This window comes from Parasteatoda tepidariorum, chromosome 6 (assembly GCF_982258835.1).
Source record: "Parasteatoda tepidariorum strain Cologne lab strain chromosome 6, Ptep-v5.0, whole genome shotgun sequence".
NCBI classification, from domain to species: Eukaryota; Metazoa; Arthropoda; class Arachnida; order Araneae; family Theridiidae; genus Parasteatoda; species Parasteatoda tepidariorum.
The window spans coordinates 43,724,149-43,746,859 of NC_141760.1; the positions used below are offsets into that span (position 1 = coordinate 43,724,149).

The window sequence follows — 22,711 nt, forward strand, 5'->3', positions numbered from 1 at the left end:
CAGTAAATGTTATTGTAAAAATTTTTGTTCCGTCCTAGATTTTTCGTTTCGTAAAATTTAAGGTAAATTCTACCAGCACCCTGAGTGCTGGTACTTTTTACCGTAATTTAATCTGAAATTTTTTACATTGTTCATTGGAAAAACAGTTTGACTTAGTGTCAAATTTCAGCTGATGTAAATAAATAATGTACATATAGATGGCTAGCCGTATAAAGCTAAGCACAGGTGGTGCTAACGGTTAATATTCGTAGTAAGACTTCCGGGCTACTACATCAAATTTATTATTACGTCTAAGCTTAAAAAAACTCGCTAATCTTTATAGTAGATAATGCAGTTGCTTTACTTATAATTTGATTTGCGTTATTTAATGTTCAATTTGAAAATATCTTTAAAATTTAAATGAAAACATGAAAAAAACTGCAAATAACCCTCAAAACATGGCGATTTTATTTTTGCCTGATATTAATATATTAAAATCACTAAGAATTAATCAAACGCCAAAACATTTTATGAATTTTATAATTACGACTGAAGTAAATCACATTCTCAATAATAAAAGTAGCATTTCGTCTCGTATGATAACCGATAGATACATTGGAAATTTCCAATATTCCATTCAAATTTTACGATCTTCCTGTTGATTATACTCAATTAACCATCCTTACGTTACACCCAACGGAATGTTGAAATGGTGAAATAAAATTACACCAGCCATCATAATAACACTTTGATAAACTACAAATTGTCTAATAATGGAGCCATTTTAAAGGATTAAAGATAGAAATACAAAGTCTTACCTCAAAGTTTTTAGTTTGAGGATTCTCCATTTCATATTCAAAGGGATAAGGTACGAGTCCAACATCATACGGCGTGACATCTTCTTTCTTTACAGGATAAACAATTTTCTTTTTGTATTTTCGTAGATATGAACGTATCCATAACCTTGTTCGAATGTAGGATACCCAATTTACATCTAAAAATATAAAATATGCAAATATTGTTTATCTTTTATAGTTTTATCAATATTCTAAAATCATTAAAAGAGATATTTTTGTTTTGAATTGCATAGTTTCTTCCTTCATAATAATGTAGGGTGTTCTTTAATGGGTATCTGTATATTTTTTTGGATATATTGTCAAGAATAAAGTAAAACAAGGGAATCTTCAATGAATATTCAGCTGAATAAAAAAAAAAAAATAATTATAACTACTTAAAAATTTGCAACTATTTGACCTTATTTTTATAAAAAATAAGGTAAAATAAATCCAGCATGCACTTTAAGGCATTTTTTTTATTATTTACAATCCTTTGCAATATTTTTTACTATATTTTGTAATATACGTACATTTAAAGGTACTTTAACGAAATTACTTCTGAGTGATCAGAAATGAGGCTTACATTATTTTTTTTCTTGGTAGGACTGAAAGTGTTTTCTTTCTTTCTTTACTTTTCTTTTTTTCTTAATTCTCAATGAAGTTAATGTTAATGAGTATTATAAAAAACTACTAAATAATTATTTCCCAAAATTTCCGAAAAAAAAAGATCTGATCCCTACTTATTTTAATTCAGAAGAACTGCCTTATTTTTTTAATGTATGAAATGCATACATTATTTTCTTTAAAAAAAATAGTAAATAAAACTACTTCTATAATTTTTAATGTTATAAAACCTACATTTAGAACCTTTTAATCGTAGTTAAGACTCTTAACTTTAAAGAATTACAGATTGAAAAAAATATACTCAAAAGGAATCATTACCTAAATTAATACGCAATGTGTTTATTATACTTATGATGATATTTTCTATTATTTCCAACATGATGGTGAAACTCTTACTAAATCTATGGTGTATTCCTCTAAAAACAGTTATGATGATCTCACCAGAAAAATACTTATAACCTCTTCATTTTCATTCATCTAACAGAGTCACACCATATTTTATAGTCATCGTAACAAAAATCAACAAACAACATTTTAGTAATTCTAACACCATTCCTTTCCGAATTCAAACTGTTCTCTGCCAGACATTCTCTAACAATTCTTCGTCAAGGACACTAAAAATAAATTCAAACTGGTTTCCGGATGACGTCATATTTGCAATTACATAAAATGACACACCGAGAAAAATGTAAACATACATTTTCATCTTAATATTTTATTTTCCAAGTGATTCACTAAACACACGCACAGCGGATTTCAATTTTTTATCGAAAGTGGTAATAAAGAATAAGGATAAAATTGAAGCTTTGTGTTTTTAGTCACGTGTTTAAGATTTTTCCTTTCTAGTAGCATAAAATTCAATCCTTTTACCATCATTGTAAATTTTTTAAACAATTTTCATTGAATGATAATTTATTGAATTTTATGAAGAAAAAAATATTCTCATCCTCCTTCTTATTATCTTTTCAGATCTTAAGTTGTTATTTATAATCGACATTTCTTCCGAACTGTTTCACGTTTGTAACATTGTATGCTATACGGATTTATATTAACTATTGTTTTTGTCAATAATTGTTTATGTTGTTAAAGTTAATATTTATTATTTTCCTCTTTTAATGCTATTTTGGTGTAAAACATTTCAGTCAACATAAAATTCAATCCTTTTACCATCATTGTAAATTTTTTTAACAATTTTTATTGAATGATAATTTATTGAATTTTATGAAGAAAAAAATATTCTCATCCTCCTTCTTATTATCTTTTCAGATCTTAAGTTGTTATTCATGACCGACATTTAAGAACTGTTTCACGTTTGTAACATTGTATGCTGTACGGATTTATATTAATTATTGTTTTTGTCAATAATTGTTCATGTTGTTAAAGTTAATATTTATTATTTTTCTCTTTTAATGCTATTTCAGTGCAAAACATTTCAGCCAACATAAAATTCAATCCTTTTACCATCATTGTAAATTTTTTTAACAATTTTTATTGAATGATAATTTATTGAATTTTATGAAGAAAAAAATATTCTCATCCTCCTTCTTATTATCTTTTCAGATAAATTATTCATGACCGACATTTCTTCCGAACTGTTTCACGTTTGTAACATTGTATGCTGTACGGATTTATATTAATTATTGTTTTTGTCAATAATTGTTCATGTTGTTAAAGTTAATATTTGTTATTTTTCTCTTTTAATGCTATTCTAGTTTAAAACATTTCAGCCAAAGCAAAAACAAATACATGCTTAAAAAATTGTTTAAATTAGTGTTTGATTGATTAGTTTTGAATCAAAGACAATGCTACATCGCTGCTGAAACGCTTCGTCACAAATTCTGTTTTACCTAAATAAATGATTTGAAATTCAAATATAGGAGAAATTATGTTAACGTAAACAAAGAGTAAAACATAAAGTTTCAAATACTGAAATTTTTCTTTAATGTATTAAAATGCAAATAAATTATGCCATGATTTCTAAAAATTACGCAATCCTAAACTGGCCATAATTTGTAGCATTGATGCTATAATTATAGTAAATGGGAAAATTTACTCATTTTTACTTAAAAATTATTTAATACATTTGTTTTGAGTGAATTATGTAGTCTCCACCCGAAACTGATGAATAATAATAAATGTAGGAAGTTTAAAAGTAGATAAAGGACTCCAACAGTTTTTTTTAAATTTCATTTTATTATCGGCGTTGAATAGCAGATCCAACTCTGAGTTTATGTAGTCGTTCAATGTTCGGTTCCGTAGTCTTGTAATTTTGAATCCTGTCCAGAAGACAAGGGAACTCCTGCTTCAAGTATTGGCAGAAATTTGCCTTCGTGGAATAGTAATTTATTAAACTTTTGCTTTACATGAAGATAAAACTATAAAACCCTCCCACTGTTAGCCTAACGGCATGAGGACTCTAACCCATGAACCGTCTACCACTGAGGTCGTTTTACGTCACCAATGTGGTTTGCTCCAGTCGAGTGCGGAATTCGTATTGGGAATAGAACTCTCATCCTTCCCAATATCAGCTCATTGACTTTGCCATCTCAGTTCTATGTAAAAAGGTATACACACGTTATATAAGGTTAGAAAAAATGTATTGCTTACTTTAAATTTTAAATAATGAAAAAGCCTCAAAATGAAACTTAATTTGGTTATTGCGTATTTTATACGTGTTTTCCATTTTAGGACTGAATCAATACCTGCTTCCAAACATTTCACCGTGCTCACGAATTCAAATTTATTGTTTCTTCAGCCTAATTACTTTACAGCAATTAGTTCTCTTTTGTATAATTGTTTGCAACATTGATATACATTTTAATGGGCTCAATAAACAAAAAATTATGCTAATCATAAACTTGAAAATGCGTTCTTAATTTTCCATACAACAAATTAATTAAAGTGCGTATTTTACACAAAACAGTATGAATTTTTCGACTGTTTTGTAATATTTTTGCAGAAAAATAAAATTACTTATTTAAAAAGATTTTTTTATTGTGAGATCGTAAAAACACTTTCCTACTTTTTTTAATACGACGTAAACGTTTGTTTTTCTTTTCATGAGGCAAATTCATTAAATTACAATGATTATTATTATTTTGACAAGGTACTATAAGCTTTTAGCGAAACGTTCGAGACAATGAGCTTATGTTAAATTCTTTAGGTTCAACAAGAATTATCAACTACAATTTTGATTTAAAGAAGAGAAAAAACCATCATCTACTCGAATCAAAAAATTTTTATTGATGTAAATATTATGACTCACAAACAGGCAAGACAATTATGTCTCTGTTGGTGACCCTGATGTTCACAATAAACACTTGAAAGCTAGAATTTCATGAATTGTATGAACGTACTAAAATTGTTGACTAGAATTCTATGTCCTGAAACAATGTTAAGGCTAGCAGCAAAAAAAAAAAGAAAAAAAAAGTGAGCTGCATTTGATTTCTTTAGAAAGTAGTGAAATATATGTAGTAGAAAGTAGCAAGTGTAGTAGAAAGTAGTGAATCTAAGAACCTATGCCTATATCTTACGTAAAACTTATTTTAATATGGAATGAAATAATTTAATGTTCTGTGTTACTTAATGGATAATCCCAAGAAACTGAATCGGAAATATAAAAACTTCATTGATTTGAAAAATAATAGATGATAATAAAAAATAGACATGCTTTGAGTTTCCAATAATTAAAGTCACAAGTCATTCACACCTGACAAGTCTTGAGAATGGGAGGTTATATTTGAAAGCTCGAAACATGTTGACTTTTACTTCCCTCTTCATATTTTTTGAAGAAAGTTGAGTTTTTTATCATCAATTATACTATTTTACTTTTGGGTCTTGATTATTATTTTGATAAGGATTTTACACTCGTTAAAATAAACATAATATTATTACAATATCTTATTCTTAAACATAACATGTTTCAATGTTTTTAAAATGCCACTTAACACTCAGCAATTCCTTGATTATAGAAAAAAGAAATATCGTAAATTATAGAAAAGCTTGTGATTGTGCATTAGAATTACTATACAAACTAAATTTTATTTTTCAAGAACTTTTTTTTGTTTCTTCAAACTTTCTTTGCCTAGAAGACTCGATTAAAGCTGTAAAAATTATTATCTCTAAAATTTTGTATGTAGTTATAATAAGCTATGTAAATTCGATTTTGGTATGAAATCCTCGTATAAATAGTAAGAGCAACATAAAAAATCTAAATAATGTCAGCTAAAAACTTGATGAATTTAAATTCTAAAAGCTTAGAAAATCATAAATAATTTATAAATCGATTCAAATTTACTCTTTAAAGGAGATTAAAAGAAAAAAAATCTTTGCTTTTTGGACAGAAATCAGCTTAAAAATTGTCTATTGACTAAAAACTTCAAGATATTTTCCATTAACTATTAATTAAACATCTCCGAGCAATCACAAAACATTATTTCAATTTTTTTTATAATCAGAGCTTAGTTGCTTAGCAACCGAGTAAAATTAAATATTCCTCTTTTGAATTAGTCTATGGGTCATCTTAAAATATTCATTTGTGTCGGCTACTTTTGTTGGCTGTTTTCTGGACTATCGCCAATCTTTGTTGCAACCCAATTGACGACAGTAGTAGGCGCCTCACTAGAGGGGACGGAAGTGACGTCACAGTCAACCGGAGCTTGTTTCTGCCCCAACCGGAAGTTGCTTATTTCTGCCCGCCCATAAACCGGAAGTTGCTTATTTCTGCCCTCCTATAAACCGGAAGTGACTTATTTCTGCCCTCCTATAAACCGGAAGTTGCTTATTTCTGCCCGCTTGCTTATTTCTGCCCGCCTGAAAATCGAAACTTCGTCTGCAACGTCATGGGGAGCTTATTTCTTTTTTTTCTTAAGCCTAACATATTTTTAGTTTCGGTTTCTGTTTTTAATTTAGTTTGGTTTTTTTAAATATTATTTAATTTATTAGTTTTTTGAGGGTGGCAACACTTATTATTTTTAATATTAGTTTTTAAGGATGGCAACACTTGTAAACTTTGTTATTTGGGGGAGATATTGTATATTATGAAGTTATGACGTCATCTCTTATTACATAACACATAAATGATATCATATTTTAACTCTAGTGGCGCCATCTGTGTGGGAATGTTAGAGATAAAATAACTTTAAATCTATTTTATCATTTAATTTAAATATAATTAATGCTGAGGATTGAACTCATCATGTGGTGATAAGAGATAACGATAAATAGAGGTGGCGAGAGTAAAGTTTTTCATTCATCATGGATCTTTTGAAGTTCAAACATCCCTTTACAGCTGTCCTCGCAGGTCCAACAGGTAGTGGTAAAAGTTATTTCATAAAAAATGTTATTGAAAACCAAATGATACATCCTTTTCCAAAACATGTGGTATGGTGTTATGGCGTTTATCAAAAATTATATGATGAGATGCCTAATGTTGTTTTTCAAGAAGGACTTCCCTCCGATTTGAATCAATATTCAGATGCATTAATTGTGATTGATGATCTCATGAGTGAATTGGGAAATGATCCTCAATTGACGAAATTATTTACAAAATTTTCCCATCATAAATCTCTTAGCATTATTTTTGTGGTTCAAAACATTTTTCATAAAGGAAAGGAAATGAGAGAAATATCCTTAAATGCTCATTATCTTGTATTATTTAAGAATCGAAGAGATCAATCGCAAATTACACATTTAGGACGTCAATTGTACCCTCGTAAAGTTACTTTTTTTCAAGAATGTTATGCTGATGCCACATCAAAACCTTATGGTTATTTACTCATTGATTTAAAGTGTGATACGGAAGAATCTTTACGCATGCGTACTGGTATGTTTCCTGGAGATACTTATTATGTGTACCAACCTCGATAACTTCATTTCAACTGTGAATTTCAAGGAAATTAGATGACAACTTTAACCATTGTTTTTGAAGGTTTTCAACTTTTATCAACACCTATAAATAGGACAGACACTCGAAATTCAAATCATTTGAAAGTAAGATGTCCGTATGTAATGAGCGAACATTAGAGCTCATGAAATTGATCTCTAAAACTAAACATTGCAAGTCTCTTTTAAAAAAGTGTTCAAAAACTGAAATAAAAACTTTGTGTGAGTGTGTATTGAATGTATTGTGTGGTAATATACCACTCACGAAATCTCAGAAAAATAAACTAGCTCCTCATAAAGAAAGTTTAAGAAAACTTTCTAAGAAGAAATTGCCATTGTATAAGAAGAAAAAAATTCTTGTACAGAAAGGAGAAGGATTTTTATCATTTTTATTACCTGCAGCTATTTCTGTGATTACTTCTTTAATTCATGGAGTACAGTAAGAAATTTGTGTTGGTTCCGGAGGATAGAGTACAAGTAGCGGAACACTTATCACAATTGGATCAACAAATGAAGAATATTCTACAGAAAAAGGACTTAGCAGATGACGAGAAAGCAACTCTGTATTTACAAATATTGCAGAAGTATACGCACTTTTCAATTTCGAGACCGAAAAAACCAGAACCTCAAACCGATCACGAGGAAATTACGAACATAGACAATCCTCTAGTAGAGTCTGCAGAAGAGATCTCTTCAAATATCAAAAAAGAAACTGAAGACTTGGAGGGAAAAATTCTAACTGCTGTTCCAGTTCGATTTCAAGAAAAAGCTAAAGATATGTATCAATTCTTAAAAAATAATGAATCTCTCCTTTGGAACGCTAAAGGTGAAATTATTCATGAAGATAAAACTGTTCCTGGAAGTAATATAGTAAATCTTATCAATGACTTTTTGCGAAATAGAAAATCAGCTCCAGTGGGGAGAAATGTATTTTTAAAAACATTAAATGATATTCAATTACCATCACATTTAGATGTAAATAAAAAATTGTATAGTAAAAATAAAATTGTTAAGAAACCTATGATGTATGCCCGCAGAAGTGCTTGGGTGAAACTTTGAATAAAATTTTATTTATTTTATTAAAATGTATTTTGTCTTTATTTTTTTCACAGGTGAAAAAGTTTATATTATCAAGGAAAAATTTCACCCTTTATTAATTAATACAAAAAGTTTTAGAAAGAGGGATAGAATTTTCTGAAAAACTGGAAATTTCCTTTTTGCAAAAACATAAATATTTTCTTAAAAGATAGAAAGATAAAAATATTTTCTGAAATATTAGAAAGTTTTGTTAAAAAGTTTGAAATATTTTTACGAAACTAGCAAATTTTTAACAAAAAGTAAAAATATTTTCTTAAAATAAAAAATTTTTGTGTAAAAACATAATGTTTTCTTAAAAGATAGAAAAATTTTGTTAAAACGTTTGAAATATTTTTACAAAAACAAAAAAATATTATCTTAAAAGAGAAAATTTTTTGCAAAAAACAAATATTTTCATAAAAGATAGAAAGTTTTCCTCAATAATAAAAATATTTTCTGAAAATTTTGTTAAAAAGAATTAAAAATGTTACACTATTGCCTACATAACAATATTTAAATGTAAAATTTTATAATAATGACATGAGAGACACTAGATTTAGTTTCATTCCTTTTTTATTTTCTAAACACAAATCTTACACCATATTTTTTCTTTACAAATTGATACATCTGAAAATCATTTACATATAATTGATTTGAAATATGATACATAGAATAGCCTTGACAGCGTTTGAGTAAAAAGTAAATACAATATTGTCCACATACATTGGATGTAGGTGATTGAAACACTTTGGAATTCCATAGTACGTCCGTGTAGGAAGCGGTATTCACGTTGTAAAATCCGGGAGGTTTCCCATATGAGTCATAAAACTCTAACTGTCTTTGATCATTCACAAATAACGCTAGCCAGTGAGTTCCAGGCTGTGATGAGTCATCTGAATTCGTGATAGCACATGTGTTTTCTCGGAGACTCGGAAGCGTATCTCTTGAATATACGCCTTGAAAGTAAGGTGTTGTTATCTTATCTTGCGATAAAATGTAGAATAGTTGCAATCCATCCATTCTTCAATTTCCGAAGTCGAATAAAATATTTCTTGACTTGTTAATTTCAATCAAATTTTCAAATTCGGCAAAAACGATAACGCATACTGTTTTTTCCAGTGATTTGGCAAATTTCAGTTCTAATCTCAAATTGCTATGCTTAATCAGATTTAAATGTTCTCCTGAACATAGATCTGGGGAGAGATTAAATCCAAATAATGTATTTCCGTTCCTGTAGTCTTCTCTGGAAATAAATATTCCTCTATCTTGACCCATTCGTTCCGTTCCATCAAATAAAGTTTGATAGGCACGAATGTATTGATTTTGTGAAAAGTTGAGTTCCAATGGATTATGGGGGACAGGTTGTCCATCCACATACACTCCAATAAAATTTAAATCAAAATGTTTAAAATCAAAAGGAGATTTTGTCAATGTTCCATGAAAAGCTTCATTATCTACACAACCAATAATAACCTTTTTAGGCATTTGACCCGAAAATATATTATCTTGAATAAAAGACATGCTCCCTTTAGGAATTGAATACACTTTGCATAGGACTCGATTAATGGGGTATTTTGCACTTGTTTTCTCGAGTGCTTTAGCATGACCAAGAAGCACTCCAGGGTTCACACGAACTTTTCGAATGAATAAAGAGACATGATCCAATACTACTTTAAATCCTTCAGATCCTTGTAGACAAAATTCTGGTTTGCTTCTTATTAGTTTTATTTTCAAATCCACTAAATTGAGTAAAAGACGTTCTTGATGAAATAAATCTGAATGAATGCAGCCAATCATGTCCACTGTTGCGCTTTCTTTGAAAAAAGCAGTTCTTTTATTTAAACCATCCTCAGAATCTTTATAAAATAACTCAGCAGTTAATTGAGATGTTTTGCTATCATATCCATGGTTTAGGAGAGTTTCAATATAGGCCCTATAGGGATAGGTATTACTTGAATTGGAAACTGTACGATCGTTTAAAGACACATCTACTTGAGAAAATAATGAATGTAGAAATAAATTCACAGGTCCTATAACATCATCTTTAGTGATAGCTGTATTGTTCGTTTTTACTATTTTCGCTTTCACATACAATTGTGTTTGACTGAGATCTATGTAATCTTCTACACTTCCAGAGACATGAAACTCTACGGGAGCATTATCAAAAACGTTAGAAAGAGGATGAAATTGTATCCATTGACCATCTTGAATAACTGTTTGAGTTCCAGGTAAAGTAAAAAGTTCCAATTCCGATTTTACGCACTCAGGAGAATCTTTCAACAAAAATGCCATTTTATGGATCAAAAATATCACGTCCACTCACTTTGCGTGCTTTAGATGAAATGAATCGTTTTTGCTTCTTACGCTTCCTTTTATAGTTTCCTTTCCCGACCATAGACTGCACTTTATCAATAGCTTTTCGTGCTAGATTTTTTCCACTTTCTTTAGTTCTTGTTTTGACGGCTTCCTCAAAGTTTTCTCCAGATAATACATCAGATGCTACTCGAGTTCCTGTTTTTAAAACTTCTTTTCCAATAGTTTTACCACCTCTTACTAAAAAGGGTAGTGCTGCTCTAAATAATCGACGAAATATACCACCAAGTCCATAGCCCTTTTGGAAATTAACACCTTTATAATAGGGCAAACCCGAGCCAATTTGACTCGCATAATGATCTTCGAATTTTTCAGCACAACAAACGTACGGTACACTCATCTTGACGTCTTCTCTTCAAATGAATGATTCAAAAAACGCATCGTACTATTTATAGTATTTGTCTCATGCGGAAATGTAAAACTATAATCACTTTACCACTTTCAAAAGGTACGAAATCACCTGAATTCAATCTGAGCTCCACATGGATAGTTTGAAAGGAGTGTCTCGTTAAAGGTAAGTATTGAGGTCTATCATAGTACTGGCTAATTGTTTCACCATCATATCCTTTTATTCGGACGATCCGCAGTAAAGGAGCTTGCGTATCTCCGACAATTTGTGGTGAAATTAAATCTGAGTAGACGTAAAAAACGGAAAAATTAGACCACGCGTCAGCCACAAATTCGCTTTTCTGGTTACCCGTAATGATTGCATCACGTTGAAATCCTAACAATTCACCTAACTTTTCTAAATGAAGGCTGCAACCTTGAACGGCGTTAATTTTAACTCGTTTCGTAGCTTTATTGTAATTTATTGTAAATCGACTAGGATTTTTAGGTAAAGCAAGTTGTATAGCTGATACAATATCGAACATTGATTCATAACAGCCCACATCAATTGTTTGCTTAACAGTCGATATGATATTACCGTTACTTATCTTGTAATGAAAATAATTGTTACTTTCATTTACGTTCAGCCAAGAATGCGGATAGATGATTTCAGATAGGCCTACTTCCCATTCCGCTTTTAGATTAACTGGTATCGGTAACTGCGTCTTAAAATGGGAAATTTTGTTGTTAGGAAAAAACTGCATGGAGCTATCAGAGGGTAACGTCACATAGAAAGACATTTTTGAGAATGAGTCTTCATAGGTTAAGTTTCACTATTTATACTTTTTGAATATCACTCACCCAGGCATTAAACTTTTCAGGATAACCTAGAAATTTAACAAAATATTCCGTGCTTCCTCCTTTCTTTCTCTTTTTGATAACTTTTTCTACGGGATAATAGCCCGAGTTGACTACTTTTTGTAATTCTTCTGCATAAAAGGTACCTTCGATTGATTCATTCATTAAATCTTTCAATTTATACACTACAGGATTTCGATGAACTATTTTATCTATGACAAATAATTCTCGAGTCCAATTATTTTCATATCCTTTCTCAAATGTAAGTTTTGATTTACTAATGCGAACAGTGTCACCTACTTGAAAAACAGGGTTATCAATATTCACCTTATCACTATATAAATTATTCCAGACTTCTTTTTGATTATCGATATTCACTGAGGCTGGTTCCATTTTTATACTTCTGTGTTTGGTATGATTATAACTATGGATTAATTTAGAAATGACGTCAATATATTTTTTCGTATTATATTCTGTAAAGTATTTCCACATCTTCATTTTTAAAGTACGGTTAAACCTCTCAACAATACTTGATTTAGTTTCATTATTTGTTGTAAAGAAATGAACTCCTAAATTTTTAAGATACTGCTGTATAAGTTTATTAGTAAATTCTGTTCCTTTATCTGATTGCAGTTTCTCAGGTTTTCTTTCTCTAAAAATAGTTTTTAAAGCTGGCAATACATTTTTGGCTGATTTGTCTTTAATAGGAATAGCCCACGCATACTTTGAGAAACAATCTATACAAGTTAACAAATATTTGAAGCCATTATTAAATTTCGCTAAAGATTGCATGTCAACTAAATCAATTTGAAATTGTTCATCTATACCTCCAACAATCACTCTATTACGTTTAAATTTATGCCTCACAGGTTTATGCAAAGTATAAGAATCTTTAGTCTCTAACCATTTCTTAACGTCACTTTTCTTCACTTTACCTTTCACAGAATTATAAATAGCATTTACACCTCCAAAACTTCCTGGATGTTCAGGTTTCGTATAAACTGATGAAAGTAAATGATCCATAACCTATTTCAAAAATATTTTTTCTCTAATAACAGTTTTATTTCTAACAGTTAAAATTAACTCTCATAAACATTCTTAAAAAATAACGGTATACAATAATTTCAATAAAATTAAATAATAATACCTATTTAAATATAAAATAGTTTTCCTTATTGTATTGCAGCAATAATTTTTTCTTCTTCTATTTTAAGAACCTGAAAAAAGTATTATTTTGAAAAAGAAAATTCATGCCTGCTGAAAAAAAGAAATCTCGTTTCCTCTGAAAACAAAAGTTCACAGTAATTTTTACAAAATATAAAAATAACAACAAAATATTTTAAAACTTAAGTTATTTTATTTGCAAAAATCATTTTTAGCAGCAATTAATAAATTATCTAATTTGATTTCTTTTAAAAAACCTTCACACAAAAAGTCTTTAAGTGGTTGTCTAAACAACCTTCGTTCACTTAGTTCATTATTAAAATCCAGAGCAATATTCTCCACATGTAAGTCCAAACAAGACTCATTGAAATCGTGAACACTGCACACAACCTGGTCTAGAAAGTCAGCAGATCTGTCTACTGGCTTCAGACCTTTCTTCAGTCCAATATGTTTATACAACACAATTTTCAGGCAATCTTTCATAACAGGACCCGCTTCGTTGATGTCTGAATTCTTTGGCACCACTGGACACTGTTGATGGGTGGATTCTTGAAAAATGTTCAAAAAGTCCACGGACCTGTATTTTAAATTAATATAGCCGAATGTCACACTATCTCGACACTTCTGTAGTTCTCTCCACTGTTTGAAACTGATTTCCGTCTCGTGCTTGTATACGCGGCCACTTCTGCAGGTATATTCGTCCACTAGTAGATACTTTCCCTCGTCATTCATCAGCACATAAAATTTTTCACGGGGATTAGCTGGAGGGATCTCTTCCAAAGCCATGTTGATGTCTGCAATGCCGAAGATACATGTCGGTGGACCATGACAGAAGCAAGTATTATACTGTTCAGGCTGTAGAGTTATACCATATCCTGAAGGATAGTATGAGTCTCCATATCTGTTAAACCTTCGTATATGAATGGCTGATTTCTTGTTATACGTGCTGGCCAAAACGAATAAGTCCTCACCTATTGGATAGCAATACTCTGGAAAGTTTCCCTCCTGGAACAAACCTTTCCTCTTTGGTTCATCCTAATAAAATAAAAAGAAACACTTTTTTGAGTCACCAAGAACAACAATAACGTTTAAAATAAGTAACAACTATTAACAGAATGTAATTATGCTTTAAATTTAACTTAATTATACCTTTCGATTCAAATAATATTAAAGAATTTTTAAAGTTAACTAAGTTTTGCCACATGCTCTGCTTAAAAAAGAATTAATGCTAGAAGTTACAATAAAACAATTCTATTAACAATAAATTTAAAAGCATAGTAAATTACGAAGAAATCAATAGTACTTACTTCAGTTTCAACATGTTTTCTCTTTAAATATCCGTCCATAACGACCCGGTGAATCAAACAGTTTAAAAACTTAATCGAGACACAACAGAAGAACAAGTGAAATACTAATATAAGAAGGGGAGGAAATTTAGTCACTCTATCCTTCTAGTTGCCAAACCAAGAAAGTATAACTTTAACAGCCAATCAGAAAAATGTTAAGCTGTCACATGCTTAACTACTTACCAGCGCAAGTGAAAGGAACTGAATTCAACACATACGTCATAGACCAAGATCCAACTTGTTATACCTTATCAGAATGACTCGCTCTGTAATCAGTAGTTGTGTTATCACACAAAACACGTCACACAAAACAGGTGTATGGTCAGTACCGTTGCCATCCAGAGAAAGTTATAATAACATTAAGAGGTGCAGAAATAAATATTTAATAACTGTCAAAGGTTAAGTGAATATCGATGAAACTGTAGGATTATATCGATATCAAACAGTTTTTATTTATACACGTGTTCACTATACAAAGGTTTAACTTATTAACACATATCTAACCAAGCATTCGTGGGTCAGTGGTTATGATATCCAACTACTGACCCACGAAGGCTTTTTGATGGCGTGAGTTCGATCCTCAGCCTTAATTATATTTAATAAATAATATTAAAAACAGAATTAAATAATAAAATAGATTTAAAGTTATTTTATTCCCACATAGATGGCGCCACTAGAGTAAAAGTATGATATCATTTATTCACTATGTCATAAAAGATGACGTCATAACTTCATAATATACAATATCTCCCCCAAATAACAAAGTTTACAAGTGTTGCCATCCTTAAAAACTAATATTAAAAATAATAAGTGTTGCCACCCTCAAAAAACTAATAAATTAAATAATATTTAAAAAAACCAAACTAAATTAAAAACAGAAACCGAAACTAAAAATATGTTAGGCTTAAGAAAAAAAAGAAATAAGCTCCCCATGACGTTGCAGACGAAGTTTCGATTTTCAGGCGGGCAGAAATAAGCAAGCGGGCAGAAATAAGCAACTTCCGGTTTATAGGAGGGCAGAAATAAGTCACTTCCGGTTTATAGGAGGGCAGAAATAAGCAACTTCCGGTTTATGGGCGGGCAGAAATAAGCAACTTCCGGTTGGGGCAGAAACAAGCTCCGGTTGACTGTGACGTCACTTCCGTCCCCTCTAGTGAGGCGCCTACTACTGACGACCCAATTTTCCGGATTCCAAATATGTAAAAAAAAAAAATCTATGTTTATTCAGAGAAAGGTTTGGTGTCTGATTTCGCAACTTAATTCATAGTTAGTACTAATTAATTAGCATATTTGAGGTCATCCCCAGGAACCATTAAGATTGACACTCAGTTCGTGAAAATCCGATCATTAGGAGCAAAAGTTATTCAGAGTGATATCTTTTTTTACGCCGACTATACATAACCATAAAACTAATAAGCGTTGAGCTCAAAACTGCCATTAATAGCATCGATGTCTCGACACTTCCAAGCGTTTTTAGGCATTTTGATATTTGTTTGCGCACATCATAGCTCATAGCCAATAGTGTTTTCGCATAGCCAATGAGAACCAAACCACCATATCGAGCATTTCATAAAATAAATCCGAATATCAACAGTTATTTTGAAAATTTGCATAAAATTTTTAAGCCTATTTTAAACTTAGTAGTTTTTTAAAAGTTCATTATTTTTTTATAACTTTTTAAAGTTTTACATTATGCTTCAAATAAAGAGTTAGAATAAGTAAGAGTTAGAGAAAAATGTTTACCTCGGGGAATAAAAACTTGTCCAAAGTAAAAGAGCAAAGGAAAAATTCCGGCTACCAGGTAGGACGCTGTTGAAATGAATAATAAACAAAATATGTTTACAGCTAATTCTCAATAAAATTTACACTATTGTCAAAAACTTCAGCTTTTGAACCTGTTTTTGTTTTGTTGATTTGTAATTTCATTTCTTATGTTATTCGCGCTGTTATCAAAAATTAAAAAAAATTACAGAATAATTTGACTTTAATGCTAGTTTCTGAAGAGAGAAATTTAAAATGGAGGAGTAAATTTCAAGCCAGATATTATGTTTGTAAATTTTCTTATTTCATAATGAATTACAGTTTACAAATTAAAATATCTATCATATGAAGTAAGCATTCTAAAATTAATGATAGAATACTTAACCACAAACATCATTTATGAAAAATTTGAAATTTTTTTCAACTGAAATTCTTTTCAACAAGAACAAGGTTTCTAAATAAATTACATTAATAAAATATATGGTATTAAATTTCTATGCATTTTTTTTTATCTGTTTCCACAATTTTGCGCTTGTTCAAAATTCATGTTACAATTGATGCTTTCATTGATGGCAGGGAAAAAGGAGTGCTTCACAAGACAAATCTGGATAGCGTAACCAAATGCTCATCCTCTTAAGTCGCGGTTAAGTCAGAGAATAGAGAGTTCGATTCCCAATGGTATAACCTAGGTTTGAATCACAGCGGTGTCTGATTGATACAAATCCTGGTTTAGACTCTCACTGACCACAGTTGCTGACGTAAAATGTCCTCAGTGTATACTTAACAAAAGTTAGAATCTCCTTGCCACCGGGCGAACTGCGGGAGATTTTCGTGGTTCTCCTCTCCGGATAACGCAAATGCTGGTTAGTTCCACCAAATAGTTTCCACGAAGGCTAGTTTGCCCCAATACTTGATCCAGGAATTCCCATATCTTCTAGGTTAAACTCAAAATTGCAAAACTACAAAGCTACGGGGTTAGCAATGACAGTTGCAAACTTCTAAGAATTGGGTCGGCTATTCAGCACCGTATATATATATATATATATATATATATATATATATATATATATATATATATATATATATATATATATATATATATATATATATATATATATATATATATATATATATATATATATATATATTTAAGAGGGGTAGGGGCATCCTGACGACTCGAAATCATATGGCAATGTGGAGTCGTAAATGCTTTCCTGAAGCGGTGACGTACACAGAAACACCATAAAGAAAAGAGCCCGTAAGTGAAAAATCGCTATAATAATACATGGATAAAATTATATGGTACATGGGCCAAAGTAAGTGTTCGATGTTTCTGCCACCGACTACAATGTACACCTAACATCTCCGGCGCATGGACATTCGAACATTCTGCAATATTCCAGGCATATCTCGCAGGCAGCTACTGCGATTCTTGCAACCAGCATTATCAACAGGGGTGTCATAAACCAGTGTTTTCATATGACTCCATAAATCAAGACATGATAGGTCGGGTGACCGTGGAGGCCATATAATTTTTTCATTGTATTATTATAGCGATTTTTCACTTACGGTCTCTTTTCTTTATGGTGCTTATGTGTACGTCACCGCCTTAGGAAAGCATTTCCGTCCCCAGATTGCTATATGATTCCGAGTCGTCAGGATGCCCCCTACCCCTCTTAGAAGTTCTGAAACGCTTAACTGAGACACCCTGTATATATATATATATATATATATATATATAGCAAACTAATTTTTTCAGATTTCATCCTATTTTTGAGTTCCAAATTTACAAGTTAATAGCTGTGTTGGAATAATAGAAATTAATTTCCTAAATTCAGGACACTTGAAAGAGCTGTCGTTGTCACTCTCTCTAAAGCATGCCGTCTCATTTTTCATACCATCGCCAAGCATGAGAAAAACAAACATGAAGAAAAGAACTATCTCTTTTAACAAAAATTTTACGAGGAATATTTTCGTTCCAGGTAAAGTTTTGGAAAATTGAAACTCAAATCCGGTTTTTAAGTATAGTTAAATGTAATTAAATAAAAACAAAATTTGGGTGAAGCAATGCTAATTGTATAGAAGATTAATGAGTAAAAATTAAATATTAAGTTATGAAAAGGAGTAATTAACAAATTTGATTACATGAAATGTTCTATTAATTTATTCAAAACCTAAAAGAAGTTGTACTTCAGTTATATTCATTTGATATTAAATTACGTTTTTCTTTCGTGTCCTACTTGATAAATAACTAAAACATACCTATTGGATTATGCATAAATCCAATGCCAATGAAGATAAATATGACGCCGAATACAAAACTGGATATTATTAGTAGCAAATCCATGTTTCAAAGAAAAAAGTAATTTTTTTTCACAACTTATCAAAAATAAAAGTGCGACTCTATCAACCATTCATCATTCCATTATTGTGTGTATTGTAGAGAAACTGTTACGGTCAAAGAACTGATTTTTCCCTTTCAAAATTTAATCTTATCTCGATTAGTTTTATGCTTTCACTGATAGATATAAATAAGAAAATAAAAAATGCATTTATCAGTTGTGGTTATTATTTATTAAGACTTCACTTTCTACGACTTCCTTATTAAAGGGTACAAAAAGAAAAAAAGGGACTTTTATTTCACTGAAATTACCGATTAAAATAAAAACTTCTAGTTTCTTTTTTTTTTTAAATATACCTAACATGAAATAAGTGTTTTAAAAACTAGAAATTTTAGTTTCAAACTATTATTTAAAAAAATATTTTTAAATATTTACAGAAAAGGTGAAATTATTTGTGTTTAGACGAGTTAGAAAACTAGAATAATATATATATAATAAGGTTTCAATAACTAATAATTAAGGAAATCATCAGTTGAATTGTATCAATACTTACACGTTGATTCATAGTTTGAATCTATTCTGCGGGTTATCGATTTATATTCTGCGGGCTGTCGATTTATATTCTGCTTTCCGTGTTCAATGATTCCAGTATTAACATAAACTACTCCCATTTCTGGTGGTAGATAAATCCTAGTTTTTTTTCTAGAGCCATCCGACTAACCACGGAATGTTTCACTAGATTAAAAACTTCACTCGCTCCAAAAAATATACAAATTGAAATAAAAGTCGGTATGTTTCAAGCGCTCAAAAATAGGCACCCATCTTGAAGATTTGTCAGACGTGAATGAGAAAAAACAAAAACATTTGAAATATAAAACGTAAAGTTTCCTACGAAAAGGGAAAAAATAAAGATGAGAAACAAAACTGGAAAAACCACAGTGGCCGAGAGGGACAAATCAGGGTAAAATATCTTTCCACGAGAGATGCATTGCATAAAATGCATTTCTAATGAGAAGTAGAGAGAACAAGGGAACCAGAATGCATGTGAATAAAATAAGATTCCAGGGTATCAAGATGAGTTGATGTGACTGGCGAGGAAATAATTTTGTTACTGTCAAAATTAAATTTATGCTCAAGAATCTAACAATTTGCAGCAATCGATGATGTTCCGAAATCTGGTTAACGAGCATATCTATCGTGTTCCTTAAATCTAAATTTTAAAGGGTGTTGAATGTTTTCTTTCGTCTCCATGCCACTTAAATACGACAAGCGAGTATTATCACTGAAAAATGAACCTGCAACCCGCAAAGGCTGTTCAGGTATATATTATATTCTTCTCAAAAATTCAAGGAAACCAAATTAACGCTTAAAAGTGCTGCACATTCGATGTTTGGAATTGCTCTTAAAAATAATAAAATGAAATTGTTTGGCACTGAGTTGAATGAGATAAGCATATGAATCGAACTATATCGTATTTGTTGTTTTCGTATATCCTTTTGATCGAGTGATAGTACCTCATTAATTTATATTACAAGAAAAACCGCAGTATGACAGGTGACCACGATAAAAAATTTATAGATTTCATCTAAAGTTCAATAAATAAAACCAGTCAGTTATTATTCATGCAAAATAATAAAAACCAGTTTGGAACAGATGACCACGATGAAAATTTATAGACTTCATTTAAAGTTCAATAAATTCAATGCAGTCATTTAATATTAATACAAAATGATAAAAATCACTATGAAATAGATAGTTACGATGAAAATGTATAGATTTCATCTAAAGTTTATTAAGAACAATGCAGTCATTTATTATTCATGTAAAATAACAAGAGATTTTCAGGACATCGAAATCTCCCCCATATAAAGGAATTTGAATATATATTTAAAAGTCTACATCAAATGTCTAGTATAAAAGTATTACACTACAAAGAATTTGTAAAATTTTCTATTCATTTTAATTTTCACAAGAAAATATGCTTGTCTACAAACTTTTATTTGTTTTAATTTAAACCAGATAAGAATATTTTACATAAAATCATATAAATTCTTGTCAAAATTGATAATGCTAACTAGAACTATAATACAGAGATTTTAAGCCTTCAAAAAGGTTTTAACACTTTCATTTAAAAACTAAAAGACAATTGAATACTCAATAAACATTATTATCAAAGAAAAAGTAAGTACATTATTTATTTATGAGGTCATTGAACTAATTTCTTTAAGTTCAACAAACTAGCATAAAAATTTGATAAAAATGACATCATAAAAATAATTTTTTTTTACAAAAATTAAAACTGACTTGTTAAAAAATTAGTACAAACATGTCATAGAGTGATACAAAAGGAGTAACAGATAATTCAGGCACAAAATTTTACTTTGTAGAATTTCCAAGAATTTTCCTTAAAACCACGAAAAAACCTTGAAACAGAGAATTTCCACAATTTTTTCTTCAAAGAAATTTACACTATAAAAATTTGTTTTAATAAAGAAAAATAAAGAAAAAGATGAAAAACATAATTTAATAAATCATAATAAATAAGAACTTCTACAAGAAAAATATATCGAGCTGATACGCTAATCATTAGCGCTCAACTGTTTTGTGCGAATTCTTTTATATGAGCTTAATAATTCCTTTCATTTTCCTAAAAGTATTTGCCTGCCAAAAGAAGAAAAAAGATATAACACTGAATAACTTTTGCTATAATGATCAGATTTTTACAAACTAAGTGCCGATCATAATGGTTTGAAGGGGAGAGCACAACTATGCTAATTAATTAGGGTTTACTGTTAATTAAGTTGCAGAATCAAACGCAAAATTGCACTTTCTCGTGAAATAAACCTTTCATTCGATGTAGTTGGATTTTGAACTATCAAAATGTTAGGAGAGTGATCGAAAGTGGTTCATTGTATGTCTCACCAAAACTTCAGCTGTCAAGATAAGGGAAATTGCTTTCATGTGCGTTAGTAGGTATCCCATTGTCCCCGCTTCAATATTCTATTGGCATGATATAGCTATTTTCTTTTGGCGCTTACCTGATGAAGAGGTTGCTGTTTAGCCTGGTATGAAGAAGGATTTTTCCTCTCAGCAAGAGTGAGATCGAAGTCTTAGCTATCAGAGGGAAAATTTTGTAAGAATCAAAGAAGCGAAAAGACTAAACACAACAATTTATGAAGTGATTGGGACCCTTAATGATGATTTCACTATTTACGAATTTGGACAGATTTCGAGAATTTTTCATGATAATCAAAACATTTTTGCAAATAATTATGAATTTAATTCATCTAAAGCTAATTAAGCGCGAAAATGATTATTTTAAAATAGGTTTTCGCTATTGTTCACCATTTTACTTAACAAAGCTCGAAAATTTTTTTAATTGTTAGATGTAAAAACTTTTACGTCATTTTAAAGTATGTAATTTTAAATTACAAAATACAAAGTTTGAGCGAAATTGGTAGACTAATTCTTGAAAAAACAGAATTTTAAAAATGCGGCTTTTTTGAAATTTTGTAACTCAGAAACTATTCAACCGGTGACAAATAATTTTCCTATGACAACTATTAAAAATATTCGCGCTCACTTTCGAGATAATAAATATTCCATTTAGCGTGATGTTTCAAAATTTTTTAGATAATATTAAATAATAGAAAGCTATTTTTGCTTAATAATTACTTTAAATATATGACGAAAGTTGAATAAAATGCAATTAGTTTAGAGCTAACCAATGAGAAAAAACTACCATGCGTTTCTTCTTCTGTAGTAATTTAATAAATTTTTCAGAAAACAGTTTTCTAAAAACGATAAGAATACACAGTGAAGAAAAATTACGGAAGTGACGACATCGTAAGTAAATCATGACCTTTTTCGATTCAGAAGCCAATCTGATTCGACATACACGCGTGACGTTGCCTACCAGTTAAATCTGATTTAAATCAAATGGTTTGGCATAATCACTTTACTTTTTCTGGAGTATATATCTGGATATATATATATATATATATATATATATATATATATATATACAGTTAAACTCCGCTATAGTGAACATGGTTTATAGTGAACTCTCGGCAGAGCCGGATTATACCTTTCATAGGCCCTAGGCATAGTCGTTTTCGGGCCCTCCCCTCCTTCCCCCACT

General features: G+C 30.3%; 2 protein-coding genes across 6 annotated transcripts in view; both read right to left on the reverse strand.

Moving 5' to 3' along the window:
• The window catches only part of LOC107445683 (uncharacterized), an 85,171-nt gene extending 66,422 nt beyond the window's left edge, over nucleotides 1-18,749 (reverse strand). For 2 of the 5 annotated variants that reach the window (XR_015434606.1, XM_087165761.1), the window contains exons 1-2: nucleotides 1,758-2,043; nucleotides 798-973 (exon numbers count right to left, since the gene is read on the reverse strand). Coding sequence is in view for 3 of the 5 variants with exons in the window: in XM_087165761.1 (XP_087021887.1) it covers nucleotides 798-973; nucleotides 1,758-1,818 (237 nt within the window). In the remaining 2 variants the exon portion in view is untranslated. Of the gene's footprint in view, nucleotides 1-797; nucleotides 974-1,757; nucleotides 2,044-16,210; nucleotides 16,277-18,490 lie in introns of those variants that run through there. The other 3 variants (XR_015434605.1, XM_087165759.1, XM_087165760.1) reach the window with 3 other exon arrangements.
• On the reverse strand, nucleotides 13,314-14,610 carry LOC147808003 (uncharacterized). Its single transcript, XM_087166536.1, has 2 exons — nucleotides 14,429-14,610; nucleotides 13,314-14,156 (listed from the first exon to the last, which is right to left on the reverse strand). The coding sequence occupies exons 1-2, from the start codon at nucleotides 14,465-14,467 to the stop codon at nucleotides 13,314-13,316; spliced, it is 882 nt and encodes a 293-aa protein (XP_087022662.1). The 5' UTR covers nucleotides 14,468-14,610.
• Nucleotides 18,750-22,711: the final 3,962 nt, after the last annotated feature.